This window comes from Pipistrellus kuhlii, unplaced genomic scaffold (assembly GCF_014108245.1).
Source record: "Pipistrellus kuhlii isolate mPipKuh1 unplaced genomic scaffold, mPipKuh1.p scaffold_m20_p_56, whole genome shotgun sequence".
NCBI lineage: Eukaryota > Metazoa > Chordata > Mammalia > Chiroptera > Vespertilionidae > Pipistrellus > Pipistrellus kuhlii.
Window position 1 is genome coordinate 595,208 of NW_023425558.1, and position 23,589 is coordinate 618,796.

At 64.4% G+C, this 23,589-nt stretch overlaps 3 protein-coding genes across 4 annotated transcripts; all 3 read left to right on the plus strand.

Moving 5' to 3' along the window:
* The first annotated feature begins 503 nt into the window (after positions 1 to 503).
* On the plus strand, positions 504 to 9,856 carry KLC2 (kinesin light chain 2). 2 transcript variants are annotated; one of them, XM_045573753.1, is made up of 16 exons: positions 504 to 640; positions 1,428 to 1,666; positions 4,022 to 4,252; positions 4,392 to 4,461; positions 5,046 to 5,268; positions 5,899 to 5,986; positions 6,195 to 6,296; positions 6,381 to 6,554; positions 6,671 to 6,770; positions 7,328 to 7,377; positions 7,485 to 7,552; positions 7,709 to 7,817; positions 7,895 to 8,053; positions 8,127 to 8,251; positions 8,425 to 8,482; positions 8,852 to 9,856. In XM_045573753.1, the coding sequence occupies exons 2-16, from the start codon at positions 1,439 to 1,441 to the stop codon at positions 8,933 to 8,935; spliced, it is 1,869 nt and encodes a 622-aa protein (XP_045429709.1). In that variant the 5' UTR covers positions 504 to 640; positions 1,428 to 1,438; the 3' UTR covers positions 8,936 to 9,856. The 2 variants fall into 2 exon arrangements, with proteins under 2 accessions (XP_045429709.1, XP_036272434.1); XM_036416541.2 differs by lacking the exon at positions 504 to 640 and adding an exon at positions 647 to 784.
* Positions 9,857 to 10,503: 647 nt separating this feature from the next.
* RAB1B (RAB1B, member RAS oncogene family) lies at positions 10,504 to 16,927 on the plus strand. The gene is made up of 6 exons (XM_036416589.2): positions 10,504 to 10,652; positions 12,128 to 12,200; positions 12,455 to 12,550; positions 12,651 to 12,746; positions 15,341 to 15,472; positions 15,565 to 16,927. Exons 1-6 carry the CDS (start codon positions 10,525 to 10,527, stop codon positions 15,757 to 15,759), a joined length of 720 nt encoding a protein of 239 aa, XP_036272482.1. The 5' UTR covers positions 10,504 to 10,524; the 3' UTR covers positions 15,760 to 16,927.
* A 747-nt stretch (positions 16,928 to 17,674) lies between these two features.
* On the plus strand, positions 17,675 to 23,435 carry CNIH2 (cornichon family AMPA receptor auxiliary protein 2). The gene is made up of 6 exons (XM_036416599.1): positions 17,675 to 17,995; positions 21,485 to 21,553; positions 21,968 to 22,015; positions 22,278 to 22,390; positions 22,496 to 22,639; positions 22,806 to 23,435. Exons 1-6 carry the CDS (start codon positions 17,915 to 17,917, stop codon positions 22,831 to 22,833), a joined length of 483 nt encoding a protein of 160 aa, XP_036272492.1. The 5' UTR covers positions 17,675 to 17,914; the 3' UTR covers positions 22,834 to 23,435.
* Positions 23,436 to 23,589: the final 154 nt, after the last annotated feature.

The following is a 23,589-nucleotide window of genomic DNA, read 5'->3' on the forward strand; positions in this document are numbered from 1 at the left end:
GGTGAGCTTTCATCTGAGCCGGATGATATCATGGCCTTGTCTTGTCCATCGGTCAGCAGCATCTGTTGTGGGTACACACACAGGCCATGAGTCCGGCTTGGCAGAGGCTCCCTCCCTTCCAGCCAGAGCCTCCGCCTCCCCCACGCCCCCAAGTTGTGGGGAGCCTGCAGGGGACGGAGCCGCTCCGAAGGGGTTGGGGGGGGGGGCGTAGCAGAGGAGCCGGAGGGGTCCGATCTGGGAGATGCGGTGACAGCAGCACCCCGTCATCGGGTCTTCGCGGGCATCCAGGGAGTGAACCCGCTTCAGGCACACCGCGTCTGGCACAGCGATCAGAAAGCGGCCACTCCCCGCTGGGGCTCCGGGCCTCCCCGGGCCTCAGTTTCCCTCGCCGTCCTCTCCGCCGCGGGATCGGGTGGTTGCGGCGCACAGGCTCCCGAGGCTCCCGCTCCAGCGGCTCCGAGAGAGGAAGCCGAGGCCGCGGCGCGTGGAGGCGGCTCCGGGACCCGCGCCCGGCCGGCCCCGCCCCGCCCGGTGGCCCCGCCCCGCCCGGTGGCCCCGCCCCGCCCGGAGCAGGCCCGGCTCGCGCTCCTTTAAGGCGGCCGCGGGCGCAGAGCGTGTTTCGCCCCCTCCGACGCCTGAGGTAGCGGCTGCACCTTTAAGGCGGCGCGGAGGCTGCCGGGAAGGGCGGCGGGATGGAGGCGGTGGGACCCGCTCGCGGCGGCCGGTCCGAGTGAAGCGGGGCGGGAGCCGGAGCCGGAGCGGCAGCGCCGAGCGCGAGGCGCAGGTCCGCGGGGTGGGAGGCCGGGCTCCGGGCGCCGGGCAGGGGCGCCGCGGGCCACCCTCGCGGAGGGGGCGCGGCCTGGGCCGGGGGCGGGCGCCGGGCCTTCTCGGGAGGGGCGGCCGCCGCGCGCCGGCCTATGGGAGGGTGGTCGTGGGCGGGGCCTGGGGTGACGGAGCCGGGGTCTCGGCTCCTCCGGGGAGGGGTCTCCCAGGGACGGAGGAGGGGCTCTGGCCGGCCTGCCCGGCGGGGATGGGGCTGCCCGGGGGCTGGGGCTGGCACTGCCCGAGGGCCCGGGGTCTCCCGCTTGGGAGTGGGACCCCACGGTCCCCGTAGGACCCTCCTCCGACGCGCGCTCCCTGGCTGAGCGACTCCCCGGAGGAAGCCCCGAGCCTGGCCGCCTGCGCCGGCCTGAGCCGGGGGTCCGGGCCGAATCTGGGTCCAGCCTCGCTGGTCTCGCCGCATTGCGTCTCCCGGGCCCAGGCGAGCCGAGCGCGCCCCCTGGAGGCCCAGCGCGGGCGCGGCGGGGCTGCCGGCCAGGGCGGCGGGCGCCCCGGGGACCCAGCGCCCGGGGACGGAGGTGTTTACCTAACCCGGGGCTTCGGGCGCTGCGGCCGGCTCCCGCCTGCCCGCCCCCTCGCCTCCGCAGGCGGCAAGGCCATGGCCACGATGGTGCTTCCGCGAGAGGAGAAGCTGAGCCAGGATGAGATCGTGCTGGGCACCAAGGCCGTCATCCAGGGGCTGGAGACCCTGCGCGGGGAGCATCGCGCCCTGCTCGCCCCCCTGGTCGCTCCTGAAGCCGGCGAGGCTGAGCCCGGCTCCCAGGAACGCTGTGTCCTCCTGCGCCGCTCCCTGGAAGCCATCGAGCTGGGACTGGGGGAGGCCCAGGTAGGCCTGTCTGGAGTGCTGAGGGGGGAGGTGGCGGAGGGCGGGTTGGAGGTTCCGGAGGGTTCTGGCTGCGTAGGAACAGAATCAGAGCAGGACACCATCTGTCCCCTGGAGCTCCATGCAAGGACCCCAGTAAATACCCGCTGAGTAAATGAATGGGCTTTGGAGACTCCCGCGGGGTCTTCCCCAGGAGAAGCCTGACAGCCATCCATCAGCCCCCACGGAGAACCCTGATCCTAGTTTCTCTGCTACCCGTGTTTCCCCGAAAATAAGACATCCTCCGAAAATAAGACCCAGCGCATGGAAAGATAAGACATCCCCTGAAAATAAGACCTAGCACAACTTTGGGAGAAAAAAATAATATAAGACACTCTTATTTTCAGGGAAACAGGGTAGGTAGCAAAGACTGAATGACATAGGAAAACAAAAAGGAAATCCTTACTCACCCACCCATTCATTCTCTTATTCACTCGTTAACAGGTAAGTTTTCAAATACCTACTGTGTGCAAGGCAATATGTTAGGTGCCAGGGATACAGACTAGATTCCTGGAAGATAAGAACATACATTTGTTACAAATCCTCCAAAGGAAAGAACAAAATCTTGTAATAGCTTTAAATGGGAAGTCTTATCTATTAGTCAGTTAAGACTTCTGAGGAATGACATTTAAACCAAGACCTGGACCAGTCTCCAGAAAAGGGAGGAGGGGGAGTGCATGTGCAAAGGTCCTGAGGCAGGAAAAACCTTGCAATGGGAGACTTGGGAAAAGACCTGTGTGACGGAGCTTCCTGGGGAAGGAGAGAGGGACAGACCAGGCCTGTGGGGACGGCAGGGCCAGGGCAGGCTGTGCCTCGATCCTTTGGGTTTCAGTCTCCGGAAATTGGGAAGCCTTTGGAGGGCTTTAAGCAGTCAAGGGGCCCAGCATGGCTTAGGTGTTAAAGTCTTTCGGGAAAAGGTATGGAGAGTGAACTATAGCAGGTCAAGGATGGAGGAGGCAGGTAGGAAACCACTGCTGGGATTCAAATGAGAAACGGTGGCTTGGACCAAAGGGGTGGCTGTGAGGGTGGAGACAAGGGGCCAGTTGTAGATGCTCGGGAGGCCGGTCCAGGAGGACTGGGGAACGGTGTGAGGGAGGGAGAGGGGAACGGAACTCCCTGGTTCCTGGTGGAGCGAGTGAAGGGATGAGAGCCGCACGATTATAGTTGTGTTTGGCCCTCTTGACTTGGGCCACCGGACAGCGTGCAGCTGGAGGAGGAGGTGGGCTCTGGGGAAAGTCTCGGCCCCTCGAGTCTTGGCGGAGGCACTGCTGGCTCTGTGACTCCTGAGCAGGTGGTGCCCTCGGTTTCCTTGTCTTTAAAATAGGGATCATGCCATCTGCTACATACACCCCAGGCTGTCTAGGGGAGTTTTTAAAAAGCTAGCGGTTGTGAAAGCAGTTGTCATTTAGGCATTTGCTAATCAAGTAGAAAGGGCAGAGTCTGAGACTGCGTGGCCCTCTGGAAGGGCAATAGTTGGCTGCCAGGCACAGAGATGAACACATAGGGTCGTCGTCGTGTCTCCCCCTACAAGCCCCCCAGTGTGTGCCAGCACTGGCACAGATGGGCATCAGGATGCTGGGGCGTGGGGTGGGGGGCTGCTTTCCTGGGCCTGGGGGCAGAAGAGAGGTTTCACTGCAGAAAGGCCTCTGAAAGTGAATGATGGGAAAGAGGGTGGAGCGAATGCAAGGCCCCAAGGCGGGAGGAGCCTGCAGCTCAGGAAAGCAATCATGGAGGTTGGGCGAGGGGTAGGGCTAAGAGTAGGCTTCTGGGTCTCCTCACCGGCCCTGTGGTTCCCAGACCATCGGCTGGAATATGTGCCCCATCCCCCCTGGTCTTCCAGTCTATCAAGGTTCTTTGGGAAAGTGTTCCAGCCGTCTGTCCAGGTTCCTGGGCAGGAGGCAGTGGTTTAGTGGCTGTGGCTGCAGCGGGTTGAGTACAACCCCCAAGAGAGACAAAGGGAGAAAATGGCTAGCTCGGGGAAAGCACAGCACCCCTACTCGCCCTGTTCCATCAGCCAGTGAGCGGGAGCTGGCCATCATGCAGAGGACTAGCTGGAGGCCCAGGAAAAGGGATAGGATTTCTTAGAGTCCAGCAAAGATAGTCTAGGGGCCAGGACTTCTGATCCTAGAGGGAAGGAGGTGGGGATCCCCAAGACTCCTGGGTCAGTCTTGGACTCGGTCTTTTTGGGGCCTTGGGAGAAAACGCCCTTGATGAGAGGAGAACTTCAGGTGGCTCAGCCCAGCAGCTCAGCCCTTCCCTGGCCCCGGAGGCCCGGGCGCGGGTGCTCAGGCTCTGACGGCATCCCGCCGGCCGCCACAGGTGATCCTGGCGCTGTCCAGCCACCTGGGGGCCGTGGAGTCGGAGAAGCAGAAGCTGCGGGCCCAGGTGCGGCGCCTGGTGCAGGAGAACCAGTGGCTGCGAGAGGAGCTGGCGGGGACGCAGCAGAAGCTGCAGCGCAGCGAGCAGGCGGTGGCCCAGCTCGAGGAGGAGAAGCAGCACTTGCTGTTCATGAGCCAGATCCGGAAGCTGGATGAGGACAACTCCCCCAGCGTGAGTGCTGCTGCAGCCACTGCCGGGCCAGGGCAGAGGGCCTGGGGGCGGGAGGGCAGCACCGAGCACTCAGCTCCCCCAGCCGCTGACCTCTGGGCTGCCTCGCCCTTCCCTGATCTCACCCTGTCTTCCTGCCCAGGAGGAGAAGGGGGAGGTCCCCAAAGACTCTCTGGACGACCTGTTCCCCAACGAGGAGGAGCAGAGCTCAGGTGCGGAGGGCAGCTGGTTCTGGGGTGGAGGGGTAGAGAGCGATGAACAGATTCTTGGTCCTTGGGCCTCAGAGATCACCAGAAACAGGAACCAACTGGTTGGCATGTTCCTTCCTGGCATTCATTCCTGATCACACATCCCAGCATGTGAGAGCTTAACTGACAGGGGTCCCACGTTTCCCTACCACCTCCCCCACCCCCAGCTCCAGCGGAGCTGGCACCACAGTCCAGCCTGGCTCACTGTGCCACTTGCTGCTCTGTGACCGCCCGCAGAGCTGTTTCCTCTCAGCGCCCTCTGAGGGCTGAGGGAGGGTCAGAGCAGTGGGAGCCCTGGGCCAGTGCACCTTGCTTGGTGCCCTGTGCAGTCAGACCTCCCTCAGCAGCTGAGGAGCTGAGGCTCCAGGGCAGGTAGTTCGTGAGGACATTACCCCCCCTTTCTGGGGTGGTTCTTCGATGAAGAAGTTGAGACCAAACAGTAACTTGCCTAGGGCCGCGTGTCAGGTGCGTTAGAGGCGTGCTTGGCATGCACCAGTCCAGCCGAGGGGCAGTTAGGTTCATCTGAGTTTCTCCCCTTGGCCTTGCAGCCCCCAGCCCCGGAGGAGGGGACGCGGCTGCCCAGCACGGGGGCTACGAGATCCCGGCCCGGCTCCGCACCCTGCACAACCTGGTGATCCAGTACGCCTCCCAGGGCCGCTATGAGGTGGCCGTGCCGCTGTGCAAGCAGGCGCTCGAAGACCTGGAGAAGACGTCCGGCCATGACCACCCTGATGTGGCCACCATGCTCAACATCCTGGCGCTGGTCTACCGGTGAGGCCCCCCGCACAGGCACAGCGCCTGTGCCTTCCCTGAAGGCTCCCTCCCTGGGCCAAACCTCAGCGCCTGCCCTGGGCCAGGACCAGCCTGGGTTTCTCCAGGCGCTTGGGCAGCAGAGAGAGGAGCTTGTGCCAAAGGGGCTGAGCCCACAGGGTGCCTGGGCCTGCACGGCCTGGGCTGTAGGCCTGTAGGTGTGCATAAGCCTCGGGCTAGTGGGGGAGAAAGGTTTGGAAATAGCCAGGGAGGGAGCTGGCACAGCTTCTCTAGGCACTGTGGCTAGAGTAGGTCTTTGGTAGAAAGTGAATCTTCCCAGAACACGAGAGGATTGAAAAGGTTCCCAGCAGGAAGAGCAGAATGAGCGAGGGCACTGGAGGATATAGAACGGTGTGCGTTGGGCATGAGGCAGGGGCGGGTCTGGGTGAGCCTGCTTCCTGCCCAGCACTGCATGCCCTGGTGAGTGAGTGCATTCCCGGAGCCCCTTTGCCCCTGGAGGCCGGCTGACCAGTTCCCGTGCTCCGGTCATAACCGTGCCCGCTCAGAAAAGGCAGGCGTGAACAAGGGACCGGACCACTGCGGGCAGGGCCAGGCTGGAGGAGGATCTCACCGTCCTTCCGCCCACCCCAGGGACCAGAACAAGTACAAAGAGGCTGCTCACCTGCTCAATGACGCCCTGGCCATTCGCGAGAAGACACTGGGCAAGGACCACCCAGCTGTGAGTGAGGGGGTGGGGGTGGGGCTCTGCTGCTCTCTGCGGCTCCCAGGTCTCAGAAGGGCCCTGGGTCACCGAGCCTCCATTTATTCTCCACCTCCTCCCTCTTCCCCTCCCCTCCCCTCCTCCTCCCTCTCCCCCTCCCCTCCCTCCTCCTCCCTCTCTCCCTCCCTCTCCCCTCCCCCTCCCCCTCTCCCTCTTCCTCCCCTAGGTGGCTGCAACATTAAACAACCTGGCGGTTCTGTACGGCAAGCGGGGCAAGTACAAGGAGGCCGAGCCTCTGTGCAAGCGGGCCCTGGAGATCCGGGAGAAGGTGGGCGCAGGCAGGGTGGGGCAGGCCAGGCAGGGGGCCTAGGCCAGCACTGAGCCTAGCCACTGGCTTCTGCTCCCATCCCAGGTCCTGGGCAAATTTCATCCCGATGTGGCCAAGCAGCTGAGCAACCTGGCACTGCTCTGCCAGAACCAGGGCAAAGCCGAGGAGGTGGAATACTACTACCGGCGGGCACTGGAAATCTACGCCACACGGCTCGGGCCTGATGACCCCAACGTGGCCAAGACCAAGAGCAACCTGGTACCCTGGGCCAGGAGGAGCTACCCGGGGGGGGGGGGGGAGAGGGCTGAGGGAGGAAGGGGAGGAAAAGGCTCAGGTCCCTGCGTCTGCTTTTCCTCCGGCCCCTGCCTCTGCAGGCCTCCTGCTACCTGAAGCAGGGCAAGTACCAGGATGCGGAGACCCTGTACAAGGAGATCCTCACCCGAGCTCACGAGAAGGAGTTTGGCTCTGTCAATGGTGAGTTCGTGGCTGCCATGTGCCCCCAGCTCACAGAGCACAGGCTCAGCAGCCAGGCAGGCAGGCCCTCAGGCCTGGGTGTCCTGTGCACATGTGAGCAGGCACACACACCTCCTGGCCCTGTCTGTGCCATGACACTTTGTATACCCCACGCCCTAGACCCAGAGTCTTTCCCCTTTCTCTCCTGGGCAACTTTGGCTCCCCATGAAGGCCCAGCCCAAAAGTCTCCCTCTCTGGGAAGCTGCCGTCTGGCCCCTGATGGCCCATTTCCTGCTCTGAGTCCTTCAGCCTGGCCCGCCTCTCAGGCTCAGGTGGGGCCCACGGTGTTTGAGGGTCTGCTCCCCCAAGCCCCTCAAGCACAAGCTTAGGCCACAGTCATCTGTTTCAGGGGAGGGTCACTAACGTTTTAGGTCTGATTCTTGTTCACTCATTCAGCAAGCCCAACCTTGATTCTTCCTGGCTCCTCCTGATCCCCTCCCCAGACCCCAGTTCTATATCCAGCCCAACCAGCAGAGGCCTGTATTGGAGGCTGGTGACAGCCCCCTTTTTCTCCGCAGGGGACAACAAGCCCATCTGGATGCACGCAGAGGAGCGGGAGGAGACCAAGGTAGCAGTACTGGACCGGCTGGATGGGTGTCCGGGGGAGGAGGGGGAGAGGGGGGTGTGTGGAGGGGAGGGTCTTCTCTCCCCCCACCCTGACCGTTCTTTCCCCAGAACAAGCGCCCGGACAGCACTGCCTATGGGGAATACGGCAGCTGGTACAAGGCCTGCAGAGTGGACAGGTGAGGACGGCAGGGCAGGGCTGGCGGCAGAGCAGGTAGCAGGGTGAGATTCTGGTTGGCCGGCTGGTTCCTCAGAGCCCAGTATGGCTGGATGCCAGGATAGGCCCTGGTTCCTGGGGAAAAGAATGTGAGACTGTCCCGCTGTCCTGTCCACAGCCCCACAGTCAACACCACCCTGCGCAGCTTGGGGGCCCTGTACCGGCGCCAGGGCAAGCTGGAAGCTGCGCACACACTGGAGGACTGTGCCAGCCGCAGCCGCAAGCAGGTGGGCGACAGGCCTGAGGACTGGGCAGGGTCCTTCTCGGCCCTGTTTTCCACCTAATGTGCCCTCCACTTCCTTAGGGCCTGGACCCTGCGAGCCAGACCAAGGTGGTGGAACTGCTGAAGGATGGCAGCGGTGGGCGGGGGGACCGCCGTGGCAGCCGGGACGTGGCCGGGCGCGCTGGGGCTCAGGCTGAGTCTGACATGGAGGAGGCAGGGCCCGCAGCCGAGTGGAGCGGGGTGAGTCGAGGGGTTGCGGTGGGCAGGAGGCTGTGTGGCCAGCACGACAGAGACCAGCATGTCCCCCCCACAGGATGGCAGCGGCTCCTTGCGGCGCAGCGGCTCCTTGGGGAAGCTCCGAGACGCTCTGAGGCGCAGTAGTGAGATGCTGGTGAAGAAGCTGCAGGGTGGGGGCCCCCAGGAGCCCCCAAACCCCAGGTCAGCCTCTGCCCTGATCGGTTTACCACGCAGGGTGAGCCTTAAGAACCACCCAACACCCCAAATGAGCTCCACTACCCACCACATCTGTGCCTCCCTCAGCTCCCCCCACCCCCACCCCTTTCCCACCTTCCGGTCCCACCAGGGCACATCCTGGCCTTCCTTCCCCTCAGGATGAAGCGGGCCAGTTCTCTCAACTTCCTCAACAAGAGTGTGGAAGAGCCAGCCCAGGTATGGCGGGAGGCCCAGGCCCGGGCGGGAGGCCCAGGCCCGGGCGGGAGGCCCAGGCCAGGGTGGGAGGCCCAGGCCTGGACAGGAGGCCTGCATCCCTGTGTGCCTAACGGGCTCCTCCAGCATGGCTCCCCGGCAGCATTTCCTGGCTCTGGCTCTGGCTCTGGGCTGGACACTGGGGGGACAAATTAGGGAAACCCAGCCCCTGCTTGGGTGGACATGCAGGTGGCCAGTACCAACACTGTCCCTGTGGAGGCGGGCAGGGGTGTCAGGACCAGGACGGGGCATGGGTGGGGCTCAGGGATTCTGGCCAGGGAAGCACAGACTGGCAGCAGCACAAGGCTGAGCCACATGCCCCTCTGCCCACAGCCTGGAGGCACAGGCCTCTCTGACAGCCGCGCCCTCAGCTCCAGCTCCATGGACCTCTCCCGACGAAGCTCCCTGGTGGGCTAACCCTGAAGGGCAGCCAGTGCCACAGCCTGCACCGGCTCTGCCCTCCCCAGCCCTGCGCATGGGCCTGCTGCTTGTCTTGCCTGACTCTCCCCAGGACCCGTCTTTTCTGTTCAATCTCAGGGTAACCTCCTCCGTCATCTCAGCCTGGGCCCTGGAGGCTGGGCCTGCCCGGCCCCAGCTCCACCCCTTATTTACTCCTCCCAGCAGGGCCCTGTCCCTAGGTTCAGAGCCAGTGGAAGCTGGCTAGGGTCTTCCAGGTAGAGGCTCAGTGGCCTGCCATCCCCTGACGCCGGAGTCAAGAACACTAAGTAACTGCCCTCCAGTCAGCACCCTGCCCTGCCTCCCCCCCTCCCCTCCTCCCCCCCTCCCCCTGCCTCCCGCCCCTCCTTGGCCGTTGCTTCTGTATATAGAGAAATAAGTTATTGGCCGCGCCCCTCTCCTCAGTCTACCGTACTGCCTGGGCTTCCCCTCACCCCGCCCTACTCTAGTGGTACCGCCCAGGCCTTAATCACCCCCATTCCACGCGGTGGTATCTCCCAGGCTCCACAACACATCTGGGGATCTCCCCAAAAGGTTCCCTGGGCCTTGTCGCGCTCCTCCTGGACTCTGAGGGGTGTGGACTCTGAGGGATGCGTCCTGCCCCACCGTCACTCTGTGCCCCGGATGGAGAATCCTCCCCTTATCAGCCCCTCAACGCCGGGCCCTGCCCTGCATCCCGGCCTTATGCACTGTCCCTCCCGCCCGACCCCACCAGGCACTGCCTGTCGAGCCATCCAACCACGCCTTCTCCCACGCCTGCAGCTTCTCTCGAGGGACAGTGATGTCCCTGCTATGGCAGGAGGGGCTGCTCCAGTTGTGGGGTGAGGTGGTCGTTCTCTATTTTCAAATGTTGCTGTAGAAATAAAGATGGTTTGAATCTGAGCCGGGCTTGTTTTGGGGCTGAAGTCCAGGGCTCCCAGGGTCTAGGCTGGGGTTGGGGTTGGGGGTCGGGAAAGGCTGCGAATGAAGGGTGTGTGTGTGTGTGTGTGTGTGTGTATCCCTCATGTCCCATTCCTCCAACTGGAGCCCAGATATTCTTTCCCATAATTGGGGGTCCCAAGGGTCAAGATCTAACAGTTCTCATCTTTGAGGTTCTAGAAAATTGCGGGCTTTGACTGAGCTCTGCCCCTTAGTAAGCTGTTGGACCTTGAGCGAGTTACTGATACTCGATTTTTCCATCTATGAAATGTGGACGAGGTCACCTTCCCCCGGGCCTGTGGCTGTGAGTTAGGAACGCCAGTACACGAAGGACCCTGGAGAAATGAACTTTTTCAAATACTCCGGGAGGCGGGAGGATAGGGATCAATGCCTGTCAGACAGATGTGTCAACCCGGCCTTAAACAGAGCTTCCAACTCCAGGAAGGTCTCCCAAGCGCTGTCCAAAAGCCCAGGTATGTCTAGAGAGGGAACTACAAGCCCCAGAAGGCAATGCGCAGTGATGAGCTAGAAGGCTGGGCTCCCCGGTTTGCGCCTGCGCTGCCGAGTACGTTGGACAACGTGAGGAGACTACAAGTCCCAAGAAGCAACACGCAGCGAGGTCCCAGGCTGGAATGTTTGCGGCTGCGCGTCGCGGGCGGGGCCTCTGGGGCGGAGCGGCCACCATCTTGGAACAGGAGGCGGAGCAGAGCCGACTGGGAGCGACCGAGCGGGCCGCCGCTGCCGCCATGAACCCCGAATAGTGAGTGAGCCCCGCCTGCGCCGTCCGGCGTAGCCTCGATCCCGAGTACGGGGCTGTGCGCTTACCGGGTTGTCCGGCCCGGGTCAGGACTGTGCGGCCCCCACATCCGGGTCCCTCTTCCGCTGACCCCCCCCCCACACACACACACACATCCGGGTCCTGCCCCTCCCCCGGGGCCCCCAGGACCCCGGCTCCACACCCCTAGTTCTTGCACCCGGGGCCCAGACACTGCGACCCCGAGGGACACTACCTGGAGCCTGAGGGGCTGACCCTGACTGGCCTTACAGGTCAGGTGACCCCGCAGCCCTGGCCTCCCCAGGCCTCAGTTTCCCCATCTGGTGAAGAGTGGCGATCTGAGCGCTGACAATGGCCTCAGCGATAAGGTCTCTCACCAGAGGGTTCCCGGTCTCGGTCCAGACTCCTGCCCTTTAGGTCGGGCCGTAAATCGTCTGCTCTCGCCCTTCTCGCGGAATCCGGTTCCCGGGCCGGCCGGGAGGTCCCGGGGCGCCGCTGGCGTCGCCCTCCCCGGGTCCTCCCGCCGCGGGGCCGGCTCCCGCCGCTCCGGCCCGCCCGCCCTCTCCTCTCCCGGGCAGCCCGGCCGCCGTCACACCCCTTCCCCTGCTGTCACACTGCTGCTTAGCCGAACGTGGCAGTTGCCGCTCCCCTCCCGTGAGGTTCTCTTCCTCAGACTCTCCTGGTCACTCCCCCTAGGGGTAGGTGGCCCGCATCTGTCCCAGGCCGCTCAGGACAGTTTTCCTGAGTGTCAGTTCTCTCCCCGCTGCCACTTCCTCCTCCAGAGCCAGGCCTGGAGAGGCTTCCTGGGAGAAGGGAGCTGACAGCTCTCACAGACCTCGGGGTCTGAACCCGGGTTCCAGTCCTCAGGTTACCAGCTGTGTGACTCAGGGCAAGCCACTTCCCTTCGCTGCCTCTGGTTTCCTCATTTATTGGGAATAACAACCACCCTCTTCCCTGGACTGTCGCGGGGCTTACACGCAAGGGTGCGTTTGGAATTCTTAGCCCTGGGTCAGGCACACAGGAACCCGATACGGCCTGACTGCTCACTGTTGTTATTGCCACCTCTTCTGGAGGCGTCATGGGAGCTCTGCACAGTAATTCACTCAGCAAGCTCTAGGCCAGGCCCTGGCTTCCATTTCTGGGGCCTCCCCTGCCAAGACAGGTCCCCTAGATAGTCCCTACTGGACTCCAGACCATGGGTCTGTCAGGAATCAGGGTAGGTACCCAGCCCTGTCCCCTCAGCAAGTCATGTCCCTCTCTGTGCCTCAGTTTCCTTCTCTGTAAAGTGGGAATTCTGTGTTACGGGGGGTGGCCAGCTCTCCCCTCCTGAGACTTGTGGGAGGATCTTGTGAACACCTGAGTGCTCTAAGCTGAGGCCTGCCTCGGGGCGGAGAATGCTATGACGGCTCCCGGATGATGGCTCCCTACCTGCCTCACACCTTCCCATCCTTCCTCTCCAGTGACTACCTGTTTAAGCTGCTTTTGATTGGTGACTCGGGCGTGGGCAAGTCCTGCCTGCTCCTTCGGTTCGCTGTGAGTAGGAAGTCTCCCCTACCATCCTCTGGGTGTCTGGCTGGTGGCTGGAGGGAGAATGGGCAGCCCAGAGCACAGTAGTTGCAAGACGTGGGGATGAAGGACGAAGTTGCAGGAGCTGCCAGCAACATGGCTACTGAACAAGGACATGTGGCTGGCCAGTCGGGTGCAGTTAGGAGCTTTGCGGGGACAGGACACTGGAGGGGGGTTTTCTAGTTAGGCCTCAGGACGTGTCCCTGGCCCTGATCTTCCAGGATGACACGTACACGGAGAGCTACATCAGCACCATCGGGGTGGACTTCAAGATCCGAACCATCGAGCTGGATGGCAAAACCATCAAACTTCAGATCGTGAGTGTCGCTCGTCCCCGGGCCTGGGGCCGAGCCCCGCCATGGAGGACGGACGGGGCGCTGGGCGGGGAGCAGGCTGACCCTCTCCTCTGTCTGGCAGTGGGACACGGCGGGACAGGAGCGGTTCCGGACCATCACGTCCAGCTACTACCGGGGCGCTCACGGCATCATCGTGGTGTATGACGTCACCGACCAGGTACTCTCAGCTCACCTCCCCCTGCTTTGCTTCCTCTGCCTCAGCTCTTTGGCTCTGGCTTCTTTTTACTCTTCCCGTCCTCTTCCTGAGATGGCCTGGAGAGGAACAGAGCAGAAACAGGTCCTCAGAGGCCCTGCTGCAGGGGCCTCACAGAGCCAGGCCTCGCCCCTCCCCTTATTTTGGACCATCTGGGCACCTTCGTTTTGAAGGAGTCGAGTCGGTTGGTTGGTTGCTGGGCTGGGCCCATGGCCTCCTTGTAAAGACCGAGAGAAGCCGATGGAGAGCTTTGGACAAGGAGGCGAGGGAGCCTGCACATGGGCACGGTGTGGGCAGAGGCCCGGGAGCCCTGTGCCTGTGGTGGCCGCATTAGGCCTGTGTCTCTGGCAGCAGCGCCGTGTTCACTGGGAACGGTCACACGTGCCTCGTAGTTGACAGAGCGCGTCAGTCTTCGGTGTTCACAGCACCCAGAGGTCGGCTCTGTGTTCCCGCTTCACAGGGGAGGTGTCAGCGGAGAGGAGGCTTGCTCAGGGTCCTCAGCTGCTCGTTGGCAGACACAGAAAGCCTAGGCTACTGGTTCTATACTGTTCTTTCTCCAAACCTCGCTGCTTAGTGGGGACCCGGCTCTGGGGACGTGGAGATGCTCCCATCGGCTCCGGCCAGAGGAGTCGCTGCGCTTGGGGCAGCGGGGCTGGGCTCCCGGTGCACAGGGCCCGTGGCGGTGCCTCCTGGACAGGCTGCGGTGAGCTGTGCCCCACTCACACACAGGTCACCACGGCCCTGACCGCCAAACCCCGTGACCGCGCTTCGGTTCTCACCGATGGCCCTCTCGTGGCTTTTCACTCCGTCCTCCTCACTCCAGCTGTCCAGCTCCTCTGCTAGGTCTTCCGGTGGCTTGTCACTGCGTCACCTGTGCTGCCCTCCCTGGCTCCCTGCGTGGTCTGGGCCACTCAGTGGTTTGGCTTCCGTCTTACGTTCTGGGATTCCTGTCTCAGTAGCCCTCGCTGTAGATCTTCTTGTTGACATTCCGCTAGTACTGTGTCTGTATTCTGATCTTCCCAGTGTTACCCAGTGACCAAGTAGTGGGTCCCCGTGTCCTGGTGAGGAGACACGCTGGAGAGCTGTTGCCCGCAGCCCGAAAGGCAAAGCCAGAGTTTGAACCCAGGGCTCTTTGCTTCTGAGCGCACCCTTTCCTGCTCCCGGACAGCCTCCCTGAGCACATCTGCTGGACACTGGCCTCGCCATCTCCTGAACCAGCTCTGTATCCCTCTTAGCCTGGCCAGCAAACTGCCCTCCCCCAGCCAGCCCCTCTGAGGCCCTCTCTGTCCTCCCCCTCCTCTCAGATCTGGCTCCTCGTAATAACAGCTTCTAATTAAGCACTTGTGAGGAGAAGGCCTGCATTCACTGTCCCGTGCTCACAGCCCCACTGGGAGGAACTGGTTTTCAGAGGGGAGGAAACAGGCTCAGGCCAGCTGACACATCTGGGGTCACACAGTCAGTGGCAAAGCCAGGGCCTCACCAAGGATCGTCTGCCTGGGCCCTGCGCTCCTGCCCGCCTCACTCCCTGGCCAGGGCGCAGCTGCTCTTCCTGTTGGTCTCCATCTTCTTCCGCTCTGGTCTGGCCTCTGCTCTCCTGCCAGGACGGTCTTCACAGAACAGGGGTGATCCTGCCGCTCCCTCCCTAAGAACCCACTGGCTCCGGCTGGCTGAGGTGCAGCCAGGCCAAGCTCCTCCAGGCCTAGCCTGCTCCTCACCTCTCAGGCCTGTGTCCCAGCATCATTCCTTTCTCCCCGCTCCGAAGGCACCGTGCCCCTGGCACCTGTGACCCACCGCCTGCCGCCTGCTCCCTGCACCGCTCCCACCCCTCCTGCTTTCTCGCAGGCCGGCTCGTCCCTTCAGGAGCGGCCAGCAGAGCCTCCAGGCGGTGGTGCTGAGCTCCTGCAGCCCCGGCACCCTGTCCGCCGCCCTGTGTCCTGGCCTGGCCCTTCCTTTCCCCGGTGCTTCACTCCTTTACCCCGTGCCCAGCACAGGGCCCCCTGGGCCGCGCGGGGGGCGAGTTTGAACCCGGTGATCTGTCATCTCTGCTCCTCAGAAAGGAAGTGGCTCTGGCTCCGCACCACCTACAAGTTCCGTCTTTCCCGCAGGCCGGCTGGGGCGGGGAGTGGCGAACCCCCGAGAGCCAGAGGAGGGTGAATGTTAGACTCTGTTCCCAGAACTGTCTCCCTCCGAGGCCAGGGGCTCCCCGCAGGACCCTTCCCCTGCCGTGGGCTCCACGACGTCACCCTTAGAGGGCCTCTGAGGCGCTGCAGGAACTGGGGTCCGTGCTGACCTGTTACTCTCGATTACGGTCTCTACCTGATGCCATTTGCTCCCCAACCTTTCTGGGGTACAGGGAGAGAGGAGCAGCTGGGGCCTCTGTGTGGGGGTGGGGGCTGTTGGCAGACAGTGGGTGGAGCTGGGCTGGCTTTGGGGTCTCAGACAGAGGAGGGCAGGGAGGGGAGTCCAGGCTCCGGCTCTCAGGGTCCAGGGCAGCCCCTCCCCGGAGCCCCGTGCTGCCCGGGGAGTGGGGGGCACAGTAACCTGGCCTCGCTCCCCAGGAATCCTACGCCAACGTGAAGCAGTGGCTGCAGGAGATAGACCGCTATGCCAGCGAGAACGTCAACAAGCTGCTGGTGGGCAACAAGAGTGACCTCACCACCAAGAAGGTGGTGGACAGCACCACGGCCAAGGTGAGTGCCGGGCCGGGCCTCCGGGGGGGGGCGACTGCCTCTCACGCCCCTTCTCTCCTCTCCTCTCCTCTCCTCTCCTCTCCCCTCGGCAGGAGTTTGCCGACTCCCTGGGCATCCCCTTCCTGGAGACCAGTGCCAAGAATGCCACCAACGTGGAGCAGGCGTTCATGACCATGGCGGCCGAGATAAAGAAGCGGATGGGGCCCGGGGCCGCCACGGGGGGCGAGCGGCCCAACCTCAAGATCGACAGCACCCCTGTGAAGCCGGCGGGCGGCGGCTGCTGCTAGAGGGGTGGGGGGGCAGAGGGCGCCTTCTCCAGATGATGCTCCTGGAGGGGCGGAGGGGCCTCCCTCTCCTGGGGCGTTTGAGTCTGTGGCTTTGGGGTGTCCTTGGCTCCTCATCTCCCTCTGGCCCATCTGCCTGCCACCCTGAGCCTCGGTTCTACCAGGGCCCCAAGGAGGACACCAGGCCCGGGGCTGGGCAGGGGCGGGCCTTGCTCTGCTGCCGCCTCTAGAAAACGTTAAAAGACACCCCATGTTCACTCTTTGGGATGAGGGCCCCTGTCTGTCTCCCTCCCTGGCCCCCATGTATGCTGCAGTGGGTTTCTCTTTATCTTTTCTCCCCTGCCCAGCCCTTCCCCACAAACCGAGGGCCGCCCAGGCCTCTGCTGCCCAGGCTGTCAGTGCCCAGGTCAGAAATGGGACCGGGGGACCAGGGCCTGGGATCCAGGGTCCTAGGTCAGACCTCAGGATGGGCATGGGGGTCCCAGGGGTCCCACAGCTCCCCCTTTCGCCGCCTTCCTACTGCTCCTCCCACCCCTCCCACACTCACAGCTCCAGCCGTCCAGCTGCAGTGAGGTCTGAGCCCATCGAGTGCAGGTGGGCGGGCAGCTAGCTGGGCCTGTGTCTTGTGCCCTGCCGGAGCCAGGCCCATGTGCCGCCTGCCCACCGCGCCCCTTTGTGCTCAGGCAGGCGGAGGTGGAAGGCGCACAGTGCCAGAGCTGGGCACAGCCTTAACCCTCACTCTGCCGCACCTCCCTTCCCCGGGCAGCACAGTGGCTTCCTCCCCTCGGAGCCTGCGAGGGCACATCCTCATCCTCTGTTGCTACTTCTCTGGGGAATGTGGGTGCCACCCAGGGTTGGGGGCCTCTCTCCTCACCCCCTCCCACCCAGGATCCTAGCCCTGCCTCTGGCACAGCTTCTCCCTGCAAAAACCTTCGGTCTCCACCTGACAAGCCATGTCCCTGTGCCCCGTGCCCTGCCTGTCCCACCTGTGCCCTGCCTCCCAGCTTGTATTTAAGTCCCCGGGCTGCCCCTTAGGGCGCCCCCCCCCCCCAGGTTCCCCTCCGGTGTCATGTCAGGCATTTTGCAAGGAAAAGCCACTCGGGGAAGACAGAAAGGACAAAAAAATAAATTTCCAGTGGCCCTCGGGCGAGCTGAGGGTTTTTGCAAGGAAGTTGTGGCTGCGTGTGGTCTGTGGGGGGCCCCACGGGGGCTGGGCTTGGGCTGCCTCCTGGGTTGCTGTCCAGAGTCCTTGACCCACTTCCTGAAGCCGGAGAGCGGCTTGTGCTTGTGGGTGTCCCCTGGGCCCAGCATGGCTCCATCAGGGAGGGACAGGCCGGCCGCACCCGGTGAAGCCAGCGCCCGCGGGCACAGCAGGCTGTGCGGCTGGGAATGGCCGGGACCCAGGCCTCCGGTTCAGCCCCGCTCTGGCTTCGCTGGCCTCCGGCCGGAGTCTCCCCTGGACGGTGACCGCTCCCCCCTGAGACCTCATGCAGCCTCCGGCCAGGGGAGCGGGTGGGTGCTGGTCCCGGGACCGAGGCTGACGGTGGATGAGGGTCCGACCCCATTGGGGTCGGGTGTGGGCGGTGGGCGGTCTGACCCCATCGGGGCGGGTGGGGGCGGTGGGCGGTCTGACCCCATCGGGGCGGGTGGGGCGGGCGGTCTGACCCCATCGGGGCGGGTGGGGGCGGTGGGCGGTCTGACCCCATCGGGGCGGGTGGGGCGGGCGGTCTGACCCCATGGGGGGGGGGGGCGGGCGGTCTGACCCCATCGGGGGCGGGGGGGGCGGTGCCGGGTGGGCGGCCCTCCTCGGTGTCACGGGGGCGGGGGCGGGGGCGGGGGCTCGGGCCGGGTCCTGGCGGCTGGGCTCCGGGGACCCGCCCCGCCCGAGGCCCCGGCAGCGGCCCCGCCCCCGGCTCCGCCCCCCGGTTCGGGGCTGGAGAGGGAGCCGCGGGCGAGGCTTCGCAGGATGAGCGATCGGGGCCCGGGCAGCCGGCAGCGGACGCGCCGCCCGAGCCCCCCGGCCCGCGGCCCCGGCCCCGGCCCCGCCGCCAGCGTCCGCCTCCCCCGGGCCATGCCCGGCCGGCCCTGAGCGCGGGCCGGGGGGCGTCCCTTCCCGGGCCCCGCGCTGGCGCCCCCCGGGCCGCCGGGCGCGGGGGCCATGGCGTTCACCTTCGCCGCGTTCTGCTACATGCTCACCCTGGTGCTGTGCGCCTCCCTCATCTTCTTTGTCATCTGGCACGTAAGCCGGGGCCGGGGCGGGGGCGGGGGGCGCGGGCGGGAGCGGGAGCGGCCGGAGGGGATGGTCTGGGGCCCAGGGAGACGGGGTTCCTCTCCGCCCCCCCAGCCGGCCCGCGAACGCCCCTGTGCGCGGCTTCCCTTCCCGGGCGGCCCCTGCCCCGCCGCCCCCGCTCTGTGGCTCTGCCCTCGGCCCCTGACTCCCTTCCCTGCCCCGAGCAGCCTGGAGGGTGGGGTGGGATTCTGGGGTTCTGGCTTCTTCCTGCCCCCACTGCCTGATGCCCCCCTCCAGCTGCCCCCGTTTCCGTCGGTCTGCTTGCTCCCCCCACCCCCCTTGTGGGTTTTTCCAGCCCGAGTGATGGAGCCGGTTGCTATGGCAACTGCATCTGTTTACAGGACCCACAGATCGCGGAGCCCATTAACCCTTTTCCTTCCCATCCCCCTCCTGACCCAGCAGCCATTGCCTCTAAGCAGCCCAGAGACCTGCCCCACCCCCAGCTCACCTGGGTTTCCCTACCCCTCCGTGTCCCCACCAGGTCTCCTCCCCACTTTCCAGCTTCCCTCCGCGTCCTGCCCCCGCGTTCCCCTTTGTCTGCTGTTCCCTGGTTTGTCTCTCACTGGCCCGCCTCACACCTGGCCCTGGAGAAGCTCCATTTCTTATCTTCATCCTGACCGCCTTGCCTCAGGGTCCCCTCTCCCCGTCTCTCTCCGCCCTCCGGGTGGGGCCCCTGCCTGGCTCCCTGCCTCACACGGAGCCACCGGCCTGCCTTTCAGCTCACTGTCTGGGGCCTTTAGCCCCCACCCCCCGCCCTCCCTCCTCCTCTGGCTCCTCAGCCCCATCACCCCCCCAGCCCATCTCACCCTGGCCCTTCCACTCAACCTGCCAGCACCGGCACACCCCTCCCCGATTTTTCCCTCTGCGGGGTTACCCTTTCCCCCCTCAAGTCCTTCCCTGTCCCCCTCCTTCCTCTCACTGCTTCCGTATTGTCTCACTGCCTCTCTCCTTGTCTCCCCACTCCCTCTCTCCTTCCTTTTCCTGGGGTTTGCTGCCTGCCGGCTCCGTGGTCCTCCCAGCTCTGACCAGTCTCCCTTCACCACCCCCTGCCGCCCATCTCTTTTCTGTCAGACTCCATGGACTCAGACCTCTCTCCTGAGGAAGGAGTGAGCTCCCTTAGGCACCTTCTCTCTCACACACATTCTCTCTCACATACACACTCACACACACACACCATCTCCAGGCCTCTCTCTCTCTCCCTGGCTTTGTCTTTCTCTCTGGGCCTCTCAGTTGCTTTTTCCTTTCCCTCCCCCTTCCTCTGTTCTCTTCCCCTCGCTCCATCCCCGCCGGGGTCCATGTTGATCTCTCTGAGTTCCCCATTTCATCTGGGCCTTAGGAGCAGGAGGGCTGGGGTCCTGAGGGCGGGAGGAATTGAGACTGGGAACTCAGAGCTAACCAGTTCCCGGGAGAAAGGCTCCCAAAATTCAGGAAGCCCCTTTCTGGGCCCCTCCCTACCCAGAGGCCTCCCTCAGTCCCTGGGGGTCCCTGTCCTTAGGGGTCCTCAGAGAAGTCATCCATCCAACCGACGCGTCCCTGCTTCCTGAGAACCCACTCTGGTGGCTCTGGGAAAGGCAGGGTGAATAAGACTCCGGCTTTGCCCTGTGGGGTCCCCAGGCTGGGAGAAAGGCCCAGCTGTCTCGGCAGACATTTATTGAGCACCTACTGCGTGCCCGGCTCTGTGCTGGCTCAGTATCCTGCTGGGTGACCTTAGTAACGACCCCTCATTCTGAGTTTGTTTCCTCGTCAGTAGATGGGCTTGTGGTGTGTACCGTACAGGGCCCAGGGCAGGGCCTGCTCAGGGGCGGGTGGGGACAGGAGGTGTGGTCCTAGATCCAAACCCTCTCAGGGCAGGACCCAGATCCCACCCCACAGCCTGAGCCCAAGCCCACTGGTCGCTAGGCAACCCTGATGGTGAGTGACGCGTGTCAGCTGTCGCCGTGGGGGTTGTTTGTTCCAGGGGCTGAGTCAGCGCCAGGCAGCCTGGGGGGTAGGAGGCGAGACACCCGCCTCCTGCTGGTGGTGCCCGCTCTGGGGCGGGCAGGCAGGCGGCACCCTGCTCCCTGCCGGACCCGCTGCGGGGCCTGGCAGGCAGGCGGCTGCCCAGAGTCAGTAGGGAGTCGGGGTGCTGCTCCAGATGGAGAACAGGAAGCCCGTGTTCTCTCCCTCCCAGCCGTCTGGGGTCTGGGCTGCTGGGGCGCGGTGGGCCTGCTGTCTCCTCTTAGGGCTGCTGCTGCGGGGAGAAGCCCCAGAAGGCTCCTCTCAAACCTCCTCCCATGCCAGTCCTCCCGAGGTCTGTCCCATCATCCCCTCACACACCTGCTCCCCCAAGCTCCCCTCCCAGTGAGGACACTGCCCCCCCAGGTGCCCTCACACAGGCCCCTTGGGCTCTCTGCCTCTGCTCGATGCTCCTCAAGCTCTGAGTCTGGTTCCTAAACAGCTCTGGAGCCCACCCACCTCCAATCCCACCACTCCCTCCCCCAGATCCCCATCAGCACCAAACACTCTCGCAAGCCCCTCGCTGATCTGTCCTGACTGATGAGGTGGTTACGGAGTTTAGGGTCTGAGTTCGAATCCTGGCTTGCCACTAACTAACTGTGTGGCCTTGGACTAGTCACGTCCCTGTCTGTTTCCTCATTTGCAAAATGGAAACAATACCTACATCATCAGGTTGCTGCCAGCGTTCAGTGAGTTCACGAACATAAAGTCTGCTGCACAGAGGAAGCCTCATGTGCCTCTTGGCTGAAACGGTTAGCCAGTTTGCTCCCCCACACTGCCGCCTTGTACCCCTCCAATGGCTCCCCATTACTGGTTTGTTCAAGTCCAGACATCTGGTCCAGCCTCACCGAGCACCCCTGGCTGACTGACTGCTGACCTCTCCAGCCCATCTTTCACCATTTTCTTCTCTTTCCACTCACTTCACACCTTCATTCTAGCCCCATAGAATCTGCACCTTCCAGAATATTCTTTCACCCCTTTGCCTTTGAACGTGCTGTTCCTGCTGCTCAGACTGCCCCCACCCCATTTGTTCACCAGCGGGACCCTGCACCCCCTCGCCCTGGGTCAGCACCCGCTTCCGGTCCTCCCCGCCCTGCAGCCCTGATCGCCCTGGAAGGCAGCCCCACTTCTCCCAGACCTGGTTCCACCAGGGCGGGAGCCGCGTCCCAGGCCTCGGGGGCCCCGGTGCTTGGCACAGGGCTCGGCAGGGAAGACACCCCTCGGTGTCTCGGGTGAACCATCGCGGACACGGCCTGCGCTGGGCATCACTAGGGCTCCATTCCAGGCCTGTTGGACTTCGGGCCCGACCCTGTCCTTCCCTGAGCCCGTTTTCCGCCTCCGCGGCCAGCTCCCTCTGGCCTGGCCCCGTTGTGAATGACTGCCCCCATTGGACGGGTGGGGGCAGACGCGGCTGCGCCAGCCTGACAGGCACCCCCTCCCCAGATCATTGCCTTTGATGAGCTCCGGACCGACTTTAAGAACCCCATCGACCAGGGGAACCCAGCGCGGGCAGTAAGTGATACATGTGCTGTGCCGAGGTGTGTCCGTCCGTCTGTCCTTCCATCTGTTTGGGCTGCGGGGGGGGGGGGGGCGGGAAGACGGGGTGTGTGTGCGGAGGGGGAGGACCGGCGGCTTGGCCCCTTCCGTCCGTCCCCGCCCCGGGTGGACGCACCTGGCGCGGGCTCCGGCGCGGGCTCCTGGCGGGGCGGCCGTTGCCAAGCTCTGCGCCGTTGCCGTGGTGATGCGGGTGAAAGTCCCTCCATGGTGACGGTTGCCATGGGGATGGTGTGGCTGCTCTCCTGCCGAGGCTGCTCTGGTGCCCCCCGGCGGCCACACGGGGCGGCGCGGGAGCCCGGAGGGCGGCGGTTCCTCCGGTACCTGCTCCTCCCGCTCCGCTGACCCATCGCGGCTTCTCCTCCCCCACAGCGCGAGCGTTTGAAAAACATCGAGCGCATCTGCTGCCTCCTGAGGAAGGTCAGTGTCCGGGTCCCAGGCAGGCGGCTCTGAGCCCGGCTCAGCCCCTTTCTGTGACCCTCCTCCCTGGAGCCCGTTTGGTCTCTGCCACCGGGGAGGGGAGGGGAGGCGAGGGGCCCTTTCAGCGCCCAGAGGTCACGCTGGGTGGGCAGTTTCCAAATCCCAGCTCTCTCCGTGCCCTGGAAGCTTGGGTTTATCCTGGCCGAGGGCCCCTGACCTCTCACCTTCACCCCCCAGCTGACCTCTCACCTTCACCCCCCAGCTGGTGGTCCCTGAGTACTCCATCCACGGCCTCTTCTGTCTGATGTTTCTGTGCGCAGCCGAGTGGGTGACCCTGGGCCTCAACATCCCGCTCCTCTTCTACCACCTCTGGAGGTGAGGGGGCGGGGGCGGGAGCGGGGGCGGGAGCGGGGGCGGGGGCGGGGGCGGGATGGGGCCGGAGCCCGGGGGGCGGGCGCTCAGGCCCCCCCCTCGCCCCAGGTACTTCCATCGCCCTGCGGATGGCTCTGAGGTCATGTATGATGCGGTCTCCATCATGAATGCCGACATCCTCAACTACTGCCAGAAGGAGTCCTGGTGCAAACTCGCCTTCTACCTGCTCTCCTTCTTCTACTATCTGTACAGGTGAGGCCGCAGCCGGCTCAGGGCGGCGTGCTCCGGGCACCGGGCCTCAGACCCAGGAGTGGCTGGGCTCCTGGTTCCTGCCCTTTGCCTTGGGGCCTGAGAGCAGCGGGGTGTGGCGGGCGGGCGGGCAGTGGCGGGGCCTCGCTCACTGCCTGTCTCCCCGCAGTATGGTTTATACGCTGGTGAGTTTCTAAGGGGGAAGCCGGCCAGGGAGCGAGCCCAGAACGGACCGGACGCCTGTGCACCCCCAGCCCTGCTCCTCGGCCGCAGTGGCCTCAGCCCCGAGGAGGGAAGGGGCACTGGTGCCCCCAGTCTCCTCTCCACCCCCCAAACTGCTGCTGCGGGGACCTCCCGCCTCCAGAGCCCGCGCCCTTGGCCTGGGGCTGGCAGAGCCCTAAGCAGGGCGGGAGCTCCTCTGCCAGCCTGCGGGCATGGCGGCCAGTGCTGGACGGTGCGGGGCCTCCGGCCTCGTCCAAGTTTGGGAAGGACTTAGGCCCTGCCAAGGGGCAGGGCTTGACCCTGGAAGTTTTGGGCCACCCCCCTCAACCCCACCCTGAGGCTCCCCCTGCAGGTGGGGGGGTACCCACACCCAGAATGAGCAGGCTCAGCAGGGGGGCAGTCCCACTCCTAGTCTGCCCTCTCCCCTTCCCCAGGCTCTTCAAGCTCCTTCCTGTCCCATTCGCCCCGCCCAGCATACCTGTCTCTTGGACCCATTTTCTATGTCGCCTGGAGGAGTCCGGCACCCCCTCCCCGGCCATTTGTGACAAAATATGAATAAACTCCTGCAAACACCTGGGCCAGGTCTGCTCCGAAAGGCTCGAGGAGATGGGCCGAGGGCCCACAGAAGGGCATCTGTGAGCTGCACCTCAGCACAGCGAGGCCTGCGCACCAGCCCAGGCCCCTCGGGTCCCCCTGCAGCTGTCCCCTCCATCACCCCGTTCCCGACACAA